This window comes from Pangasianodon hypophthalmus, chromosome 30 (genome assembly GCF_027358585.1).
Source record: "Pangasianodon hypophthalmus isolate fPanHyp1 chromosome 30, fPanHyp1.pri, whole genome shotgun sequence".
Lineage (NCBI taxonomy): Eukaryota > Metazoa > Chordata > Actinopteri > Siluriformes > Pangasiidae > Pangasianodon > Pangasianodon hypophthalmus.
In genome coordinates, this window is record NC_069739.1 from 8,290,072 (window position 1) to 8,314,278 (window position 24,207).

Genomic DNA, 24,207 nt, shown 5'->3' on the forward strand with positions numbered 1-24,207 from the left:
GTCAAAACTGCAAAGCAGTGTGAAGCTGAGAATATTATCATTTCTACGTGCGATCACTGCTAAACATTTTATCATGGTTTGCAATTTCTTTATCTGCTCTCATTGTTTGGTGTGTATTTGTGTGAAAAAGCTTCAATTTTCCTCCTATATTTATTTCGGAAAACTGTAGTCTTTCCTCAACGCAAATATGTTTTGCGTGTATCTCAAGCACAAGTAAATTGATATCATTTTTTAAAAGTCTGGTGAAAGTGAAACATTGCATTTAAAAAGATTCCGACTACCTCTACATTTAGAATTCCTCTAATTACGGAAAAACATGACAAAATTTGAAAGAATTTTGTAAAGAAGTTTACAATAGGAAGTGAGTCTCTGTCTCAGCTGAGGTAAAAATCACAGCATTAAAACACGAGCCTCGTTGCCGTCTCTTCGCTCGACTGATCTCTGTTTGTCCTAAAATCAAAGAGGAAATCATCACAGCTTAAATCAAAGAGGAAATCATCACAAGTCAGAAACATTGTTAAGTGCCTCACCAGCCACTTGGCCACCTACTAATTCCCACCCACCAGCCAGCATTCCTACGGTAACCACGTCAACTGGAGAGGGTGAAGGCTAAACATGCTTCCTCCAAGACACGTGAAGCCGTCTATATATCTATATATCTTTTTGAACTGCTGCTATCTACCTTCTTCCGCATACCTGAGTGCAAAGACACCCACAGTTGGATAACACTTTACAATAACACTACGTGAATAATCATGCACTAATACTTGAATTAATACTTACTTAAATTTGAACTAATGATGAGTTAAGGCATGTACTAATCATGAACTAATGAAGAGCTGACCTTAACTACGACTTGAGTCTTACGTTTTCATGCGTGAACAGCGACCACCTTAAGTACATGTTAGATAGTTAATGTATTAATTAACACATAGGGGTAAACTAAATCAAACTTGCTCTATAAGAAAAAATATAAATTAATGATGTTTGTGTAAGCAGCTGTATACATCAAATTATATAAACAATTTGAAATTATGCACATTTAATTCATATTATTTCTTATAGAGCATGTTTGATTTAGTTTACCCCTACATATTAATTAATACATTAACTAACTAACATGTATTAACATGTACATAAGGTGGTCGTTGTTCACGCATGAATTCATAAGACTCAAGTCGTAGTTAAGGTCAGTTCTTCATTAGTTCATGATTAGTACATGCATTAACTCATCATTAGTTCATATATGTGTGATCATATTCAGGTATTAGTGCATGATTGTTCATTGTACTGTTATTGTAAAGTGTTACCCACAATTGTCTAGTGTCTCACTAATGGCTTTTTTTTCTTGGACGTTTTCTAAATTGCACAAAGAAATACCACTTATTTAAATATAACCAGCTTACATTTTAATATAACTTGTATTCCACATGAACTCTATTGTATATGCAGCTTTCTGTTTTCTAGTTTCATCAAATTTGCCATAGCAGAAAAGGACAGAAAGGGTGGTGTGGTTATGATCTAACTTAAGATGCTGCCATATTAAAAAATATTTGTATCTGCTCTTATGGAAGAATCACATGCATTTCACATGTGGGTAATATATGATCTAATTTGAAAATTATATGAAAGTGCATCCAGCATGCCCTGAAATAGTAGTCATGCTGACACGTGTAAAAATTAATTAATCTGAAATTAAATGAATCACTGGAAAAATCATGTGCGAGGAAAAAATTTCCATGCATTACATGTGCAAATGTGCGAAACATAATGGGAGGTGTCGAAAAACCTTCACTTCTTAGTGTTTCATTGAAATTTATGCACAATGATGCACTGAACACGCTCGGGTCCTAATGTTTTTTGTTGTTTTTTTAATGTAAAGCTTTATTAGCCTTCTTAGTGGTAGTCTGGAACTTTCTGGAAAATGAAGCACAAAGTAGTTGCACCATCACACCATATAAAACTGACAGTTTTGAAATATAGTGGCTTGGAAATTGATTCAAAGGCTTTTGATTCTCTGAAACAAGGTTTCAAATGCCTTCTTCTTCTTCTTCTTCTTCTTCTTCTTCTTCTTCTTCACCCCTAACCAATGGGAAGTCTGTAAGTCAATACTTCTCTCGTAATCACGCCGTAACCATTTGGCCATGATGTATACCTGCTTACCTGACCTATACTAGACACAATGCAAAGCATGATAATCCGAGTATGTTGTAAGTACCACCAGTATTTTGCATGTTGTTTGAATATTTTCCAACTTTTCATTCCCAGCGTATGAAACCTACACCATATAGGTATTTTATTTTTAGGATAGTGAGTGTGTAGGTTGTTATATAGCATGGACACAGTTGATATCTAACGCATATTTGAATAATTGTCCTTTTTCCATTCTTTCATCGTACACTTTTGACATTTCAAACTCCCTACTTTCTAATCACTACATTTTCATAAATCACTGCATTTCCCTATAATCGCTATAATCTCTATAATCTCTAAAGCCGCATAGTGAATATTTTTTTAGCATCAGAAAGTTTAGACGAGTAAATTCCTAACAAATCTAAACTTTAACAGACGCGACGGAGAGAATCAGACTTAATACCTATCACGGTATTATCTATCTGCTGCTACGTAGACTTTTATCAGGACAGATATTAGTATTCAGCATTCAGCTAGTCTGTGTTATTAGTATGCTAGCTAAGATTTAAGAGATTAGGAATAAAACTGGTGTTACTTTGAGCACAAAAATTGGTTCCTCAGTGATTTGTGTGATTCTTTTCTAAATCTTTGTGCTACTTGTACGTTCATACGTAAGTAAGTTTATACTTATACACAAACACACACACACACACATAAATATATATATCTATATATCTATATTTATCTATCTATCTATCTATCTATCTCTCTCTCTCTCTCTCTCTCTATATATATATATATATATATATATATATATATATATATATATATATATATATATGTGTGTGTGTGTGTGTGTGTGTGTGTGTGTGTGCTTTACCTTGAGTAACTAATATTATAGCTGTGAGTATTTTTGCTCTGTTTGTTGGAATGGAAGTGTTTCCGCTGACAGCTACACACCCATGTATGTGTCCGAGTTGCCTCGAGAAAGATCTTCCCAATGTCTGATAGTCTTAAATGATAAATAAAACAGCAGCCCTGAGGTCTGTATTCACACATGAAAGGTCTTTATTTCTTTAAATAAGAACTCTTTAAACTTTTTTGAAGCCATTTTTTATATCTTGGGCTGGTAAATTGACCAAAGAAAACATTTAGCCTTTTTGTATATTCAAGAGTGCATTCAGGAGAGGAAGTTATTACAAGTCCAGATCAGTTTAGGAAATGCAGGATTAGGATTCTAAAAAACAAAAATTCTAAAATACTGCAGCGATTCAGTATTTTCAATTAAAAAACATTAATTCTATGGTTTGTTCTATATTACTTCAAGTTTAAATGAAGATCAGCTTTCTAGACATTTATTAAAGTCAGCTTAGGACTAGATAATATTAGTAACCTTAAGCTTTGCATTGTTTTTATGATTGTATGGTTGTTTTTATGATTTAACACATGTGAATGTTTACGAGACCATTCTTTGTTCAAGCAAAGCTGAAACTTTACTTAACCAGATTAATCCTATAAACGTGTTTTGCAACAGAAACAGAAATATTAAGAATGGAAGCAAAACGTAAGACTAAAACCAACCTCAAAACGACATTCAGGTAAAATTACAACATCCGTTAATATGTTTATACTCATTCTTTGAAATCTTGTCAACATTTTACAATGACATTAAAAGTCACTATGCAGGTTTCTATGCAGGTCATATCTATACTAAACTATGAATGTATTAATATCAAGTTATAATACATATATACATATGGTTATAATTATTTAAGAGAATGCTTTATAGCACTTTATATCTTTCTTTATTATGCATTATGAATTATGTTAATAACACATTATATCTCCGCAGTGTATTATGCGAAGATACAGTATAAAGGCGATATAACATGCTATAAGCACTACTTATAATTATAAACAATGCTACAAACTGTATTGCCTTTTCATAAATGATTAGAACAATGTGTCTAATGCTTTATGTATTATAACATGTAACGTATTATAACATGTTATGAAAGTAATAATAAATCGTTATAAATACGTCCTTCACAGGATGTGTTACTTAAAAGTCTTTTAGCACAACTCGTGTCGCGTCTTTTTCCACAGCTGAGCGATCCGCTGTCTAAACAGAGACTGCCCCACTCCCAGGTTTAATGTCGTGGCCAGGGAGTAGACACTAAAGATTGTCCAGAGGACATTTCGTTCACATTTGAATTTGTGATATGAGCAATACAAATCAAGAAACATCCCCACAGAGCAAAGGAGATAGAGGAGTCCTTGTACAAGGCCAGTGATGGTGACTCGAACCTGGTTTTGGAGGAGCTGAGAGTAGATGCTTTTACCACTCTTAGTCATCTTCTTAATGTGCTGGTACAGGTAGCACACCGTGGTCCCGGTAACTGCCATCATCATGATCAAACCCAGAAAAACCAGAGCCATTGTCACAGCGTCCAAAGTGTCCAGAAATTGATCGATCTGTATCCTTGAGCCAATGATGGTGTCTGCACTGCTTTCAATAGTGCTGTTAACTTCAAATGTGTCTGAAGTCAGATCATGGTCCAATATGAGTTCTAATATATAATAGATCAGGAAGTAGATTTTAGTGAACATAATGAACAAATACACAATGAGCCTGATGTTCCTTTTGAGCCACATGAAAAAGGTGGTCCTACCAGGGACAATCTGAGTACAGTAGAAGATGTTCAGCCAGAGAGTAGTGGGAATGCTAACGCGGACCGCGTAGAACATGAACGCTTTTGCTGCACGTTTAAGGTTCCAGCTGACAGCAGAGATGCCCAGGCTGAGGTATAGGATCAGACTGACCTGGAACAGACTGGTGCAGAAGATCATGAGCACCAGGAGGATTGACAGTGGCTGTCTGAGGTTCATCGTCCGGCCCATGGGAAAAAACAAGCAGAAAACATAAAACAGGTTTATCACGAGACCCAATGCAGCGCAAGGTATGTTCACACCGACACAAATAATGAACTCCATAGGGAGAACAGGACCAGAGGCTGCAGAGGCTGGCTCCTCTAATGAGCGGATTTAGTTTGTCACTCACTTTTACTGCATGCAGGTGTTCATGGTGCCAGAAGTGCAATGGACTGTTACTGATTTACATGCGATATATGAAAGCAGGCTTTCTTTGTAGCGTTTGCATTTTCTAAACCATTTAAACATTACAACCATTGGTTCTTGAAAACACTCCACAAGTACTCATGCATAATAGCAGAATGATTTCGTTTCAAATATACCCTACAACTGAAACTACAATAATTTAAAATGGTCAGCTGACAGTTACAATATAAGACCATTCTATGTTCAGAATTTCATTTCTAAAATCTCTATATTTCAATGCCAACTGTGGAAATCAGTTTACAAAACAGAGCTAATAGTGCTAGAATGGCTAGAATAGAGGCTGTAAATGCAACATCTAAGGAGCATTTAAAGAGAATAATCTAGCATATTATGATTATGTTATATTAGTCAGATCCTAGACTACCTGGACTTGGATGCCTGAGAAACTGAAAAGCTATATATGTAAGAGGATGACTCGTATTTTCCGCCTCGCCTATCGGACAGACTCCCTCTTTTCCCCGCTTCTAGAATTACAATTATTATCCAGTCACATAAATACCATGATTATACCCTCCAGGTCTTAGGAACCTGCCCCTGTCTTTTTGTGTTCATACAGGGTGACTCACAAGACAGCTGATTTCAGAGTTTTCAGATTTTTTTATAGTACCCTTTTGGTTAAAATCACACTTCCTGTTCTTTGGCTTTGCAAAGATGTAGGCATGTAACGGAACTGTACAGAGGAAGACAAGGAAGGGAGGAGGATGAGGAGTTGATTTGAACATCATGTGAGTTCTTGTTCTGCAAGGGAGAGCATACCAGGGACAATGCCTTAGACAGCATGCACTACCACACGCAAGTCTTAGCAAACGCTAGTAAATCAATTCGATATTTGGTGTGACAACACATCTGCATCGACTCTCTTAGACACACTGCCAGTTAGTTTTATAAGGACCTCAGCTTCTGGGTTGTTTCAAGAATCCTTGAACAATTTGCCCTATTTCTTTTGCAGACTTTCTTTGTCACACTAGAACTTTTTTTTTTAATATTTGGAAATGTGCGCTCTCGTCTACTGGCGTTATAAAGCAGAAGATACTGAGGATGAAAAGCAAAAAGATATTGTTTATTTACAGAAAAGAAATGCCTAAGATAGTAAGACTTCTCAGGATTGATGCTCTGGGATGCAGGGACAGGTTCCTCAACTGTTTGAGGAACTGTTTGGGTTCAGTATGCTATCCATAGTAGGCTTTTCTTGTAGCTATTCTTATGAGTGAACACAATTGGCTCAGCTGATGCAATAAGTCAACTTAGTTCTAAAAAAAAAAAAAAAAACAAAAACATGACCTAGATCCATACCCAACACTGTGGAATCAATTCAAGCCTGCGATTTTACTAAGCCATTTAGAACTTATGATATATTCTAAGAAACCTCAAATTCTGCCTTTAATATCTGCTAGCATTGCCAAAATCATCTGCATAACCAGGGGACATGGTAGCTTAGTGGTTAGCTGATTGGTTAGCATGTTTGCCTCATACCTCCAGGATTGGAGGTTTCCTCTGGGTACTCCGGTTTCCTCCCCCAGTCCAAAGACATGCGTTGCCTTTCAAAAATTGTCTGTAGTGTGTGAACGTGTGCATGATTATGCCCTTGCGATGGGTTGGCACCCCGTCCAGGGTGTCCCCTGCTTTGTGCCCCGAGTTCCCTAGGATAGGCTCCAGGCTGTCCTGAGACCCTGTGTAGGATAAGCAGTATGGGAAATGAATGGGGATGGATGGATCTGAATATCCATCCTTTATTTGCAGACGACTTTATTGTTAGTAATGTTATTTACTTAGAGACATGAAATTGAGGTTATTACAAGCAACTAGCTACCGAAGATCTAGACTTGAAATGTCTCACCTCTTCTACACCTCTTGTCACACAGTGGTCTATAATCCTGGTGGGTCTCAGTGTGGGAGAAAATGAGCAGATTTAGTGTCACCTTTCAGACTGGCGCCAAGCCAGAATATCCACTTTATCCACTTTAATCTACTCATCCCACTCCATACCTCCCCCCCTCCCCCTCCACCACTGTTCTTTCTTGCCAACCTCTTCTCTAGTCTGCCAGTTACATTGTCTGATCCCTGCAACTGCTTTTTAACATTTTATCTGAGTCTGTGTTTGGAGTCTACCTAAATTAACCAGCATTTATTCTGAGTCTGTGTTTATGGAGTTGTTTTTGAGAAGAAGTACACAGGCCAGAGGGTCACTGAGCTGTTTATTTCTAGTTTAGAGATTGATTCACTGGAGAGAGAGGGATTCAATATTATATATCAGAACCAGAATCAGTTTTATTTGCCGAGTATGCTTGAACACAAAACGAATTTGGCTACTACTACTACTACTACTAATAATAATAATAATAATAAAGTGCACAAGCTGCATAGCCTGTGGTACACAGGTATTAATTTGTTCAATATGAGGTAAATTCTATTGCAGAAAAAGATATAACGTTCAGTGATAATCACAGAGATATTACACATCCTGTATGTTAAGAAATGCACATCATTATCTATTACTATTCATGAGTCTGATGGCCTCTGAAAAGAAATCGTTGGTGACAATTTTATATCTTCGTTAATCATACTTGATATGATTACGACATGAAGTAGTATTATAATGAAATGCTTTGCTCTGCTTGTAATAGTAGCGTATTTCTAGTTCTTGTGTTCACGGGTTTTGATGAGTCCTGTCATCTCATCTCTCTCTGGATGTGTGTGTGTGTGTGTGTGTGTGTGTGTGTGTGTGTGTGTGTGTGTGGTAATGCTCCAATGATATAACTGCACGTATCTGCACTTTATTCCACACAAAGTTCATAGTTTTTCTGCCATCTATCTTTTATATCTTTTATATTAGATTTTTATATATTTTTAATACTTCTATGTAAGTAAATTCTGTTTTATGCCACTGGATTGTTACACTGCATGTCTTATTGTGTATGGTTGTGTGTGTGTGACCAGTAAAATCTGACTGGATTTGATTTGATATAAATATACACTACTGTGCAAAAGTCTTTCTTACAAATTTTGTTATAGATTTTTATTTTCTGACTTCTACTTCATCGAATCAAGACAAAAACATTTTAGATTTCCAAACATTACTTTTCTAGGCACAAAATTAAATGTTACCGAAAAATGTTTGTATGTCAGTAAAGAAAGCAGCAGATTCCGTAAGACACCACTTTTCAGACAAAAAAAAAAAACAAGACATAATGAAGGCTGCTGGGTTTTGCTACAAAAATAAGAAGCGAGTCGACAGTCAAAGTCTCCAGAAGAACTGTGGCTGCTTCTGCAAGATGCTCAGTAACACTTACAGCTCATTTCATTATAACCCTGCACAAATTATACCTGAGACTACTATTTTTTTGAAAAAGCGAAGGATCGTCACACCAAATATCAACTTTGTTTCATTTATTACTGTTTACTGCTCTTTATAGTGTTTTTTTTAAAAGTAGAAACATTTAATTTCATTATTTTTAAAGGCATCTTTCCTCTACAGCATTTCTTTGCATGTGCCTAAGACTTTTGCACAGTACTGTACATTCACATGTATGTAATTTGCTATTTTTTTATTCAGTTGGTCAGAATTTAAGATCTCTCCTTCACTGCTTATTGTTTCCTAATAAATCTGATAAGCAGTAAAAGAGCTTGTATTGTTTAAGGGAGGGATGATTTTGGAAAGACTGGTGTAATTATGTTTTTAGGGGGAGGAGGGATACAATGTTGGTATTAGAAGTGACTAGCATCTGTCTACATTACAGACACTTTAATAAAGCACTGAGATCTGTTAATCTGACAAGAGATTATAGAAGGAGAATCAGGCACTAAATCTAATGACTAGGCTTATAATCCTACTCAAAAGACCCATGCACATGTCCAATACACACGATATGCACTCATTTACAGCCGCATGTATAAAGGAGTTGAAGCTCTAAAATTCAGACTGTAAGTGAGTTCTTACTAAAACCTTGGTTGATATTAGCATAACTTAATCCGAAGGTGACTGGAATTCAAATAAGTATGTAGATCCAGTTAATGCATAGCTTGGAGAAAGAGGAAAAGCATGTGGGCCTGTCTGTGCAAGTGTAATAATTGGCATGTGAGAATGCATGAGGAAAATAAAGCTGAGTATTACCAAGGTACATTGTCAAGGGCGCCATGGAACATAGTGATCTTTCCATTTTTCACTCAGCTGTCCTTTACTTTTACCTTTACATGACATAGAAAGTAAAAACACACACGCTCTCTTACTGACCTGGGCCAACCTGTCCTAATCATGTCCTCACTGAACCATGTCCCCAGTTGACACGGTCACTTTTTATGTTTATGGGGTGAATGTAAGGTCACATCTAGGATGAAGGGACCTTGGGGATTTGAGGGATGAGATTTGATGGTAAGACAGGTGGGAATTAATGTGCTGTATGTGTTGGAGGGGGTGTGAGTGATCAGTTTTGAGCTTTAATATTCAAACGGGAGACAAATTTGAAAAAATAAAGTCGTGGGCCACTACAAGTCACCAGAACAGCTTTGTCTTTGCCATCCATACTTACCATAATAAACACTCATAGTCACGTAGATCTGTTCCTCTTGCCAATTTGACCCAACGATGAGGTCAACTCAGCTTGATCAGCATTTTTATCCATTTTTATCCAAGCTACAAAGCATCATGGTAGAAATTAATCGCTTAACTCTATCATGATGTCGGTAAGCATTTACACTTATGTTTCTCTGCTTATTTATGCAGGTTTTTCCTTTAATTTGTCATATATCCGTATATAAAATGATGCTGTACCATGTTGCCTGTACCACAGAGCTATTGTTTTACTGTAGAAATTGTATCATGGATTTGTCAATAATCAAAAACATCTAGCATTCATAAACACAACCAAAAGAAAATGACTGAGAATTCAAGAAGCACAAAAGCTGCAATTTAATTCATCATTTAAATTGTTTTTTTATTCATTCATCTTGGATCACGGTGAATCCAGAGTGACACTGTGCACAGAAATCCACAAACATACACACACATTATCATTCACACCTACAGGCAGTTTAGCGTAGCCACTCTGGCGATCTGCAAGTGTTTTGGACAGTTTTTGGAATGTTTTTTTTTTCCACTCTGTGATGGTTTAAGCTTTTCCTCTAGAACGTGTGTATTAACAGAGAATTTAGAGCTGCAACAGCGACACTAAATAGACAAAATAAACCAAAGGTAATATTAAATTATTTATTAAGTTGATTGAATAAGTGAATGTCTATAAAGTATGTGCCTGTTTGTGTGTGTGTGTGTGTGTGTGTGTGTGTAAGGGATTACCCTTGACTCTTTATAACTGCATTTATATCCTAAGTCAGATTTAGTCACATTATATTAACACACTGATTCCTTAACAAGACGTTATTAGGATCCTCAGATTAGTTGGCTTAGCCCTGAACGGTCATTAAAAAGTGCTCAGTCGGCACTTTGCTCAGCAGTAAAAAATCCATAATTACACAGATATTCTCTCTCTCTCTCTCTGTCTCTCTCTCTCTCTCTCTCTCTCGCTCTCTGCCTGTCCTTCTGTCTTTCTGTCTCTCAACTGTAAATTTCTGAACTGGAGACAACTAGACAAGTTTTTCCGGGTTTCACACACACACACACACACACACACACACACACACGTACACAAAGTGCTTCTGAAGCCCTTTTCTTTTCTAACCCACATTTAACCCCTATATGTTATATACCTACTGTATATCAGTATACAGCATACATTCAAAATAAATCTAACAAGAATTTAACAAGCAGGTTTGATACCACATAAAATCTTTTTTTTTTTTTTATAACAGCGAGGCTCGAACAGTGCTCACGCTACAATGTTTGTATCAATGCACTCATCGTAACATGTTATTGTTTCTGTAGTCACAAGGGCCTGTATGGTGAATACAGCTTGTAAACTCATTCAAACAAGGTGTGTAAAGGTGTGTCAGGGCTTTGCAATAGTCATAAACTGTAACGTTATGTTTTCCAAGACGGAAAGTCAACAGGATGGAGAGCTTTACAGTTTCTCAATAATCTAAGAGAAAGAAAATAGGAGACTGACAAAGGAACGACTGTTTATAAAGTAGCTGCTATAACGTAAGTGATAACAGGAACTAACTTGTTCCACAACGTGAAATGTAACTACAAACGGATAATAAGTATGGCATGGTGATTGATGTTAATTATTTTCCTGTATCCGCATCATGTTTTATTTCTTACTTCCAGCTTGTTTTTTTTGTTTGTGTATTAGATTGCAAAGATAATTGTAATGTTATATTGATTTTATCTTGCATGCAACTTACTGTGCTAGTTTGTTTCTTAAATCTGTCAGATTCACTGACACACACACACACACACACAAACACACACACACACACATGTATAGAAGCCACGAGGTGGCAGCAGCCACACAAGTGGCAGTCTGTAGGCTTAACTCTTATCTCCCCATGTGATTGTCTGTCATCCCACATATGAACATTTCATGACCATAACCACTGCAGTCAAAGTTACATCTATTTATGTCTGCTTACACACTGTTGCCATGACAACTCAGCATGGAAGGCGGGTACTGGCCAGGCTCTAAGAGTGGAGTAACGGAATGTGTGTATTTACGTACAGGGACACACACAAACACACACACACACACCATAGTCTGTGTCCACATTTTCTGATTTAAATGTTTAAAGTACATATTAAATGATGTGAAAATGTTGAAAGGTGTTGATACTGAAAGATGAAAAGTACTGAGAGAGAGAGAGAGAGAGAGAGAGAGAGAGAGAGAATGGGCATGACAGAACAATTGAACAAATATGTGGCTTTGGGAGGAATAAAAGAAGTGGGGAGCATGACACACACACACACACAGAGAGAGAGAGAGAGAGAGAGAGACTGGGGGAGAGAGGGATTTACATCGGAGAGGAGGGGGCAATGACACAGTCGGTTACAAAGTGGCACACGCATGCTCACCCACACGCGCACACACACACACACACACACACACACACTCATACACAAGAGGCATCAGTCAGGCACACTCGGGAGGCATCAGTCAGACCATCAGATACTAATGAGGAATGAAACAAATCAAACGGATCCCTGTCTGCCTCTCTGTGTATGACCCACGGTAAGAACAAAAAAAAAACTTGTTCAGTTAAAAAAATATACTTGGTGTTTTCTACCTTCCTCCCTGTCTCTGTGAACTCCTGAACTCCTCTTCGGACCAACTTTGGTTTTGTCATTTCTGTCAATTTAGGTCTCTTTTCAGTTTCCCCGAGCCTTTGGATCCTTTCTGTAGGCCTGTGACAGTTTACCCTCTGTCCCGCTCCATGTAGGCAACAGAAGGCTGTTGATTTAATGAGCTAGATCTAGAATGATCTAGAATGATGACTTCAATGCTGTATATAAAAACATGTAGAGAAAGCTTTGAGATGGTTTACAAGCTTCTGCTGGAATGACCTGAAATTGACTTAATTCATATAAAAAGTTATAATACGTACATATGATATTTCTTATAGTTTTGTTATCAAAATAGGAAAAAGATCAATCGAAAAAGTACGTCGTAGAAGAATCGGTTCTGTCACACATGTCTATAACGTCTTAGATTTAGAAGTTTGTTTTATGATCTAGCCAAAAAATCTTCTTAAACTATATGAAGTATATATTTTTTTGTAAATATATTGAATGATGTGATTCGGTATTCATATTTGTTTAAGTTTACCCATTGGATGATCAGGAATAACGACTTTCATGTTATCTGACAAGTGTTTTTTTGAAGAACAATTCATAGTAATAATAATATAGAACAATAAAATCATAATCTGACCCATTATAGGCACAAAATTCTCACAAGGCTTGAATAACTTATATATTAGACGTTGTTCGTGTAAAGATTTTTCGAGGAATAAAACCGTAACAAAGACAATGTTTGCTATTGTTTAGTTAGATATCGTACAATTGAGACTGCTGCGATGATTACAGATGCATTGTATGCCATATTAAAGGATGTTTCACACGACTGACCTTATCGGAACTATACGTTAGATGTACAGAGTCTTCGACGTATAAACTTCCTAAACTGCACGGAGATTATTATAGCAATGTGCAGAAATATATTACTATTAATTCTAATTTATGCAAAACCTTCGCAATATCTTATATCACCTCATTACAGCATGTTAAATTGTTCAGAGGATTTTGTGGGGTTTTTTTTTGTCTGAATTAAGATTATTGCACGTACCAGGGATTAGATTTAAACCTTTCTTCCAAGGATTCTGAAGATTAATTCCTTCTGACATGGATAGGAATTGTTACTCATATTCTGATTGGCTTCTGGCATGTTCAGATTTATACATATATCAGCAGCCTCTGATGTTCTAATCTGTGAACACAGTTCACTATACAATACAAGACAGATAGACCAATAACGTGTCACTCTATACAATCTATTCTGTATAATAAGGTTTTGAATTTAAAGGACAGACTTACTGAACATCTACACAAGCATACAATGGTAACAACATGAAGGACTTATGAGTATTTTATAGACTCTATAAAAAGTGATTTATCATGGCCATACAATGGCCATATCCATTCCCAGCAAAACCATATATTTCCCATAATGATACATGACTCTAATATTGCGCTATAGTGTTAAAGTTCAATGCACAATATTAGCATATTCCAAATAAATTCTGCATTAAGGTCAGAGCTTTGTTACCACTTACAATGCTTATCTCTTTGGCATAAATGAGGCGCTAGCATGAATAGAAACCCATGCATAGTGTGTCTATAGTGGATGGGCCATTACTGTCATGCTGCTTTTGACCTTTCAACCCCAGGCTTAGAGATGTTATCTTTACTTCAGTTCCTGCCATAACATAACAAAAGCTTTTAGAGAAAACTTTGCCAGATTTGAGACAACAGCTAGAGGTTGTGTACTGCTGAAAAGAAACTAAGCACAACTATCCTTAGTTTAACGTCATCACCAGGATTTCCTGAAATAGCCCCACTAGGAGGCCTAGCTTAGTTTATTAACATAGTTGTGTTACAGTCTTCAGTGTTCGCAGGTATCTTTAAAGCTATCAAACATAAATATTTAATGGCGTGGTTGTAAAAATTGTGCAAAATGGGGTTCTCAAAGTTTAAAGGTTTCGTTTTATTTTGGTGCAATGTGTTCATTTGAATTTTGGTCAGATTTTACATAGTACTTCTTCAGTACCATTCTATAATCACAGGTGAAACAAACATACACTCTCAGAATAGATAGATAGATAGATAGATAGAGTTTACACTGACAGACCAAAACAATTCTTCAGGGTGTGTAAAAGTGAATATGTTTTCGTATTTAAATAAACTGAATATGTTAAATTTGATATCTGGTTGCCGCCTCACAGCTCCAGAATCCCTGGTTCTCTTAGTGGAGTTTCTCATGTTCTTCCAGTGTTCGCACGGGTTTCCTCGGGGTTCTCCGGTTTCCTCCCACTGTCCAAAAACAAGCAGGTAGGTGGATTGGCTACACTAAATTGCCCGTAGGTGTGAATGTACTGTATGTGTGCATGGTGCCCTCCCATGGATTGGAGTCCCATCTTGGGGAGATTCCTCCCCCATACACCCAGTGTTCTCGGGATAGTCTCTGGATCCAGCATGACCCCGCAAAGGATAATACAGTTACTGAAGAATAAATGAATGATAACATTTGGTCCAATATTGCATGGTTCTGTATTAGTTTTACTATATAATCACAAGTGAAGTAACCGTATATGATCAACACAATGTTAACACTCATTCAGTGTGGTGCCAAACCTAGATACTAGCACTGCCTAGAACAAATAGTATAAGGCTACTTACTATATGTGGTAAACGATATCACTGTGCCAATTTGCATTGTTGTAGTTTTGGAAATGGCTATCGTACAAACAAAAGCATCTTCACATTATATGAAAACAATACCATGCTGACTATTTCCATGTCCATTTCTGCCAGGATGAGGAGGTGACACAGAAAGTCCTCTGTACAAGGAAGCAACAAAGCCCCAATGCAAGACTCACATAAGCACACTCCTCCTGGTTTTGGCCAATCAGGAATCTAAATAAGAATCATCGCTGTTGATCCGAACCAGGGCATTGGACCACTAACTGAATCTCACTCTGAGAGTGAAAGGAGCAACACTCAATACACCTAAGAAACCTGTTACACCAGAAACACTCCAGTTGTATTAGCAAGTGTTGGCTATGTCATCGCCTTCCATCCCTCTTCCCCCACTGCCCCCCAGCCCCCTAGCCATGGAGTACCTAAATGACTTCGACCTGCTCAAGTTTGAGGCAAAGGCTGACTCTCCTCCCCCTCCTCCACCATGCTCATATCCAAAAGCAGTCCAGCAGCAGCAGGACTCCTTGTCATCCCCCTATGTGGTTCGACCTCCTCCGGATTCTAGCCTCAGCTCCAGCCCCTATACCTCTCTACCTCCCTCGCCAACCCTCAGTGATGCTCATCCGCTTCCATCTGCCTCTTCTTCCTCCTCCTCTTCCATATCCATCCCTCTCTCTATCTCTGCCAGCTACGTCTCTGCATTAAGTTCCACCTCGCAAGGGAATCTGGACTGCAGCCCTGCACCTGGTGTCCCAGGCCAGTGTCCAAACCCCACGTCTTTGGAAGATCTGTTCTGGTTGGCAGCAATCCAGCAGCAGTTTGGAGGGGATGCTTCTCTCCTAGAAGCCTTAGGAGGAACACCAGAGAGAGGTGACAGAGATAGGGGGGTCGTTGGGGGATTTCTGGGGTGTGAAGATGCAGTGGAGGTGCTACTCAACTCAGCTGCCGCTGCTGTGAGCTCACAGGTGCAGTCTGTGTATTTGTGTGTTAGTAGGTGTTCGCTAGTAGGTGGTAGGTGTGTGTGTGGGTGGATGGGCAATGGCTTGTGTGTCTTTTTCTGAGGGTTGGTCGAGAGAGAGTGTGTATTTTTGAGAGGTGCTGAGTGTGTTGAAATAGAGAGATATTCATTTGCATAGGTTGATGTTTAAAATTTAAAACTGGTGACACACCAAAATCTCTACTGATATCTCTTACTCCTTTCTCTCCATCCATCAATCCTTCTCTCCTTCCCTCTCTCAGTTCCCGGTCCTGTCTCAGAGCTCTGGAAACAGTAATCTTGGAGACTCAAGCAGTGAGAGTGGAGGTGATGTAAAGGCATCGGAGCTGTGTCACCGTCCTCTCCTCTTTGTTTCGTCTGGCCCTCCATCTCTCCACAATGGCAATCCGGCACAAGGCACGTACCACCAGCCCTCAAGCCCTTCATCCCGCCTTCATCACCCGCAGCATCATCATCATCATCATCACCATCACCCCCATCATCTCATTAACAGTCATCACACTCACCATCATCATCAGCTCCAAGCTAGTCAGGTAAAGATGACGATGGGCAGAGATGCCAATGTGCTGACCTGTTGTACTGCCTGGTTGTATCTAAAGAGAATCTAAAGAGGCTTCTAGGTTACTGTTACCATGAATTCATGTGATTTGCTTTCAGACCTTTAGGGAAAGAGGTAGTTAACAAATTTTTTAGGAAACTGCACAGCAATATTCCATGTGTTAAACATTGTCATCCAGACAATGTTAATTTTTGAACGAGAGCTGCTAAATTACACAGAACCAATCCCTCCATTTGATTCACAACTGAGACCACATGAAATAAGTATGATTAGAATTTAGAAGGAAAGAGTATTAGCGGAAGCACTGTTTTTGACTTCTGAGACAGAACCAGGTTAGTCCATGTTTGAAATGTGAACTCTATCCATCTTTCTGAATCCTTTCCACACTTCTAAAGGTTATATTGCTTGTGCTTGCGTTAAACTTTTTGAAGATTGTGGAATTTGTGTTAGGGTTGAAGAGGGGTGTAAAGATATTGGAATTTAATAGCAATGGGTTGCAAGATTTAAGCAAGCAAAGCAAGCAAATCAACATCTGTACCACTAGTGGTGCTCCAAGAAAATTTTCAGTGAGGTGGCCAGACAAGGTGACCGGAAACTGCCATCAACAAGCAAGCTATATAATATGGCTAATAGTAATAATATGGCTAACTAGCTATAATACCACGTTATATACTGTATACATACTGTAGCAGTGTAAACACTTAATTTACATCTCAGTGGGCCAAATTTAATGTTCTACCCATCCACTTACTGAGAATGATTCAAGAACCGTGGTAGTCCCTTGATGCACTAGTGTTAGCAATCCAGTTACCTATATTATTTGATGCAGCTTTTTTAGGTGTCATTATTTTCAGACGTCGTTACAATGCGGTCTAATGGAGTGTGTGTGTAATGTTGTATGTACTTGTGTGCGTATTTGTACATGTTTGATGTTGTTTCAAGGCTGACACTCTGTTCGGAGATGTGTAAGGTTGAAAGTGGAACAGGTCTCTGAGATTACCATAATATCTGCTATTATTGTTTTGTAATCCTGATCACTGTCACTTGCACTCAGTCAGGCAGATTATAGATTATGAACACACACATGCCCGTTTGCATGGACATGGCTCACGTCATAGTGAACACGCGCGAGCAACATACACGTGCACGCCTCATGGCATCACGTCACATTATACTGTATATACTTACCTCTGATGCTAAGTATTTTTTTTATCTTCCATATCACCAGACATACCATGACACTATTTATACAACTTATACAATGTGTGAATGTGTAAATTGGGGTGAATCATTGTACTCCCTTATTACTAAAACATAGATGAGTTTCCTGCATACACATTTGGGTTTGCTTTTCCTGCAGACCCATTTTTTGCATTAAAAATTTGGATAGTTTAATTTCTATGATGAACATGAACAGTTTTTTATATTACATATAGTACATTATGTTCAAATGATTGGATCCTCAATCATAAAAAGGAAATTATTAACAAACTGTATTAACACATTATGATCACTAAGGGACCACATGCACTAAGCATTATTTATACAATGCTGAATTTTCAAATCAGATTGGTCAGAAGGTGTTGCTTAATTTTCTCTAAGAGCAGATTTGACAGTAGTGTAGGTTGCAATTCAAATCACAGGCTTATGTTAACGCGTGTGTTCTAATACGTTATTGTTTCTATAGTAACAACTCAGTTACAGGAAACTGCACAGACTTGTGTGGCTCCACATTGTCATTTAACAAAAAAAAAGTAACCTTTGATAAGGTGAAGCTTAATTATAAGAAGGTATTTATTTAACATTTATGGAAGGAGTCTCCAGTTTAAATTTTCCGACATGAGAATGTCTTCAGGACAGAGGATGGTTCACATCTCTGTAACCTGACAACCTGCTGTTTTTTTTTGTCTTATTAACTTCAAAAGAATGAAAAATGAGAGGTCTGGTGAGCTACATGCTTATATTGTTTATAACATAAGTGATGAAAGGAAATAATCTGTCTTGGGTTCAAAGAAGTCAATCACTAAACTGACGAGTCAATAATTAGTGGAATAAATCAACTTCTGTCTCATGTCAGGCCACATCACACCACACCTCGTTGATTAGTTTCCTGTAACCGCACTCCAGATTGCGTTTCATTTCTGACTTGTTGCATTATCCTCCCTCGTATTTCCTTTAGTCTGGGTTGGATGAGCGGTTTTCAGACGAGCAGCTCGTGAGTCTGTCTGTGCGCGAGCTGAACAGGCACCTGCGTGGTGTGAGTAAAGACGAGGTGGTGCGTCTGAAGCAAAAACGTCGCACGCTGAAGAACCGAGGCTATGCTCAGTCCTGCCGTTACAAACGACTGCAGCACCGGCATGCGCTTGAGTCTGAGAAGCACATCCTCACACAGCAGGTATATACACACACACACACACACACATATGCACAAATATATGTATACTATACTCCAAGACATTCATAAAAGCCGTACAAGCGAAATGCTTACATTTTACACTACGCATCTTGAAAATAAGCATGGACATGATGACACTTCAGTGTTCGAGTACGCACTGGAAGAGCGCTCTCAGTAGAGGCCATTTGTAACCTATTCATTATCCAGTTCACATTTCTAAGTGTACGTACAGAAAATGTGCCTCTAATAGTCAACAGCTGCCAGCTGAATGTAATCGTGAATGCCAAGAGTTTTCCTCTTACATAAGTGTTTTTCAAACGAACTCTTTCCATCCCTCTCTTTTTCCCCCTCCCTCACTTGCTCCCTTTCCATCTTTGTACATCTCTTTCTGTGTCTCTCCCTCCCTCCATCTCTAATATAATCATCCTGCTCTGTATCTCTCTCCCTGCCTCCACCTTTCTCTCTCGTCCTCTCCCTCCCCATCCTTTTCTCTCACTATCTACCTCCCTCTCTCTTTCTCTCTCATCCTATATCCCTTCCTCTCCCTGTCTCTGTCTTTTCTTCCTCGCTATCATCCTTCCTCTCACTCCCTTTATCCTTCTATCTCAATATCTTCATTTCTCCATTCCTCTCTCTCTCTCTCTTTCGAAACCTAATTCCTCTATGCTTTCGATTCCTTTATTTATCTTTCTTTCTGGCCTTTTTGAATCTCTCGCTTTTGCCGATTTTGTGTCTCTTTTTCTCTCCCTCTGTCTTGGTCTGTCTCACTACTATCGTATTCTTCTCCAAAATCTCGTAACTCTCTTGCTGTCTTCTTACATCTCTCTTTCCCTCTCTTCCTCTCTTCCTCTCTCTCTCTCTCTCTCTCTCTCTTCCTTCCTTATGAATTCTTTCTCTCAATAACTACTTTGTCACTCCCTGTATCTTTCTTTCTCGTTTTTTTATTCTCTTCCTCTCTCTTCCTCACTCTCTCTCTCTCTCTCTCTCTTGCTTCCTTATGAATTCTTTCTCTCAATAACTACTTTACCTGCATCTTTCTTTCTCGTTTTTTATTCTCTTCCTCTCTCTCTTTCTCTCTCTCTCTCTCTTCCTTCCTTATGAATTCTTTCGCTCAATAACTACTTTGTCACTCCCTGCATCTTTCTTTCTCGTTTTTTTATTCTCTTCCTCTTTCTCTCTCTCTCTCTCTCTCTCTCTCTTCCTTCCTTATGAATTCTTTCGCTCAATAACTACTTTGTCACTCCCTGCATCTTTCTTTCTCGTTTTTTTATTCTCTTCCTCTCTCTCTCTCTCTCTCTCTCTCACTCTTCCTCCATCGTTCTCCATATTTCACTCACTCCCACTCTCACCATTACCCCTCTCTAGCTGGAGCAGTTGCAGTGTGAGCTGTCCCGTGTGTTGAGAGAGCGAGACGCCTACAAGGCTCGTTACGAGAAGCTTGTTAACTCCGGCGAGGCCCCGCCCACTCAGACCAACAACCCACCTTCTCCTCCCACAGACTATTTCCTCTGAAAGGAAAGCAGGACACCAAACTGACAAACTGAAAGAAGAGAAACGGGCTACTGCACCAGGCCACCCGAGCTATCAGAAAACGTTGCAAGAGGCGAGGGGAGACTAGCGAAAATGCTCGACTGTGAACTAAGCTATTTAACCAAAGCCAGTCGAATTTGAGTGTTAAAGTCGGGGTTTCGCCAAAGCCCCAGATAGTCACTTCGTAAGGACTTCACTTGCTGCTGCTGGACAACGGTTTTGGTTTGATCGCTGTGAGGTTCACAGGAGCAGAAAAGGCTTTGCCTGGCTTTTTTTCGATTGCTTTCTCAAATTTTTCATGCTGAAGCATAAAGCTAGGGGAAAGCCAATAACCAGAGATCTGTATGGTAATTATAGACATCAGACATTCTCCTCAGATACAGAGCTGAGTGTCTGAATTAATGAGTTTTCTTGTGTGCCAGAGCTCTGAACTGACTGAAGAAGGTCAAAATTTTTCAAAATTAATATTGTAACTTAGATTTTAAAGGATAAAATGCTGCTATATAACCAACACTGTGTCTGAAATCAGTCCCTCACTCGATTTACTGGGTGGACCGTTTTGTATAGAGCACTACATGGGGCAACAGTAAAGACTGTTAAGAAATTACCTAGCAAACTGAAACAACAAAAAATAAAAATAAGTATTAAAAGCGATTTTCTGTATTAAATACATAATTAATGTTAATACCTGTTGGGTTAACCTTTTTTTTTTGTCACCACACCAGTATTCATTCACATGACATGAGAAATTTGAGCTAAAACCTCTTGCATTGTGGTTCTTAGTGCGGAAATAGTGCGCTTCAGGTGTACACTGGATTTACAGTGCATTATGGGTGCTAATACAGCTAACTATCCAGCAAATATCATTTATCCAGTGAGAATTTGGATAACGCTAGAATACGGCTGCCTCCAAAAAAGTGCACTATACTATATATGGCGAAGAGGGAAAACTATGGACACACATTTCATCTCTTTAAGTTTTCTGAATAAATGATGGATTGGATGGGATTGTGACAAATTAAAGGAAAAGACAGTGGCTCTGTTACGCTGTAGGAGATTTTTTTTTCTTTGCATGCTTTGTTTCCAGTTGCGCACTTATAGAGATGGGTCACTGCAAATCACTACAAAGTTCTTCTGACGAATCACGTTTATCCTGCGATGAAGCATTTCTATCTTGATGGGGAATGGACGATTCCAGAATGACTCCGCCCCCATTCACAAGGCATGAGGGCTCACAGATTGGTTTAATGAGGATGAAAAGGATTCATTTTATATGCCGTGGCCTTAATAGTCACCAAATCTGAACCCAATCACCCCTACAGTATCCCTCGCTAAATAGAAGAAAGAAAGATCTAATGATGTTTCTGAATTTCTGAGTGGAAATTCACTGCCTCTAGGTTCGGCATGTTGTGCATTCTGAGATGCTTTTCTACTCACCACGGATGTAAAGAGTGGTTATTTGAGTTACTGTAGACTTTCTGTCAGCTCAAATCCGTCTGGACATTCTCCTTGGACCTCTCTCATTAGTAAGGCATTTCCACCCACAGAACTTACACTAACTGGATGTTTTGTTTTCTCTACAGACTGTTGTGCGGTCAGTAGTTTCCGAAATACTTAAACCAGTCCTTTGGCGTCAACAACCATGCCACAGTCAGTCACTGAGATCACATTTTTTTGCTCATTGCTTGCGCTGCTGCTACACAATTAGCTGATTGGATATTTATATTATACTTTAATTATATATCTCGCTTACAGTTTTCACATTTGCACAATTTCCCGAAATTTACGCCAAAAATAGTCAGTCAGGTTGGTGTCGTTCGGTGGTTTGCTTCTTCAGTTTCTCCACCAGAGCTGGAGCAACCAATCCTTGGATAATCAACTACATATGGGGCTATTAATTTCTTTTTATTTCTTTTTTTTTTACAGAAGTATTACATGCAGTGTTACTTTCTGATTGACAACAAAGGCTCATTTATACAGAAAAAAAAGGGCGAAAACATCTGATATGTTCAATAACACTATATTTGTCAGTAAATATTCAGGTAAAATGTGTTGCCATGTTGCAGAAATAGACAATGCAATCAAGAGGGAACTTCGAACTGCTTTTATTGTGTGACTTTGTCTGTGATTAGTAAGTGGATCAAGAGGTTTTGAGTGATTGTCAGTGAATAAAAAAAAAAAAAATACTGTGTTTGTTAAAGAGTGTAACAATCCTGAACTGATTTCAAAGAAACTAAAACCTCAGAATACACAGAGCTGGACGCTGTGGGTTGTTGATTTATTTATTTTTTTTTTTTTAATGACTAAGTGATATGCACAGACATATAATAAGACTTGGTACATTGGTATATCATTGGTATATTACCATAACAAATCATCTGAGGAACTTAATTTAGACTTTTCTTTTCTTATTTAAGTAAATAATATTGATTCCCCTAATTTATTCATTTACAGTCTTTATTTATTTAAATTTTTTTTTGATTATTTATGTGATCATTATTTTCATTTGCTGGTTTCTCATTTTATCGAGTGTGTGTTTTATTTACTTTATAGGTTAAGTACTACGATGTTGGTTTATGCTGTAGTGATGATATATTTGACCATTGCTATATTATGAGTACTCTTATACTGGCAATAAATGATGAGTGCAGAATGCATTTCTATTCGATCACTTTTTCTAATCAGATATATTAAATGTGTCTCAAATAAATCAATTTTGAGTACATTTAACTTCCTGTGTATTTAATTGTTCACATTACTGTTCTTAAAAGAGCAAAATTTTCCATCACCCCAACTGCCCTCTCTCTCTCGCTCTCTCTCTCTCTCTCTCTCTCTACTCACTAACTAAGGCCAGGGCAGGATGACCTCACTCTCAGCCCTCCCTCCTTGCTCTCTCTCTCTTTCTCTCTCTCTACATTGGCGTGGGGATTAGGAGGATAATAGGCCTCGGTCAGCTCACTGCCGGAGCGCTTTGGAAAAGGCAGGGGGCCTTTGTGGTCAGGACATACGCAGTGTTACAGGAACATACACACATACACACACACATACACACAGCTAGAAGCCAGAACAAATTCCAAACGTACAATTGGCACACAAATACTATGTATAATAGAGGTATTGGATATAATGAGTAAAAATGAGAAAAATGGATAGACAGGAGAGAGAGAAGGGGAGAGACAGGAACAGAATGTCTGAAATGTGTAGAGTAGTAAGGTGTCATTCTTGAACAAGCCAGATTTTTTTTTTTATATGAGCCATTTTTTGCCATTACTCTTGCAGTTGATGAGGCGTGTGTTTGACTCTCAGCTGTGTGTATGAGGCAGCAAGACACGGAGGATCCGCTGCACTGTTTATTGTTGAGGTTGTGTAGTCAGGTGCATTAGAGGAGGCAATTTTCAGGATAGATAGAAATGAATCTTCCTAATGAAGCACAGACAGAGCCGGCACAATAACAATAATGCTCTGCAGTAATTATTACTGTATAATATTGTTTATGTCAATGTAGATTTCTTGTGCCTTGCTGATTTTATGATGATATAAATATTCATTCATTCTTTCATCTTCAGTAACTGATTAATCCTGGTTCGGGGTCA

The 24,207-nt window shown here is 38.3% G+C and overlaps 1 protein-coding gene across 1 annotated transcript; it reads left to right on the forward strand.

Annotated features, from left to right (window-relative positions):
* Positions 1-15,262: 15,262 nt before the first annotated feature.
* On the forward strand, positions 15,263-23,267 carry nrl (neural retina leucine zipper). The gene is made up of 4 exons (XM_026918030.2): positions 15,263-16,098; positions 16,373-16,663; positions 18,869-19,084; positions 20,450-23,267. Exons 1-4 carry the CDS (start codon positions 15,496-15,498, stop codon positions 20,594-20,596), a joined length of 1,257 nt encoding a protein of 418 aa, XP_026773831.1. The 5' UTR covers positions 15,263-15,495; the 3' UTR covers positions 20,597-23,267.
* Positions 23,268-24,207: the final 940 nt, after the last annotated feature.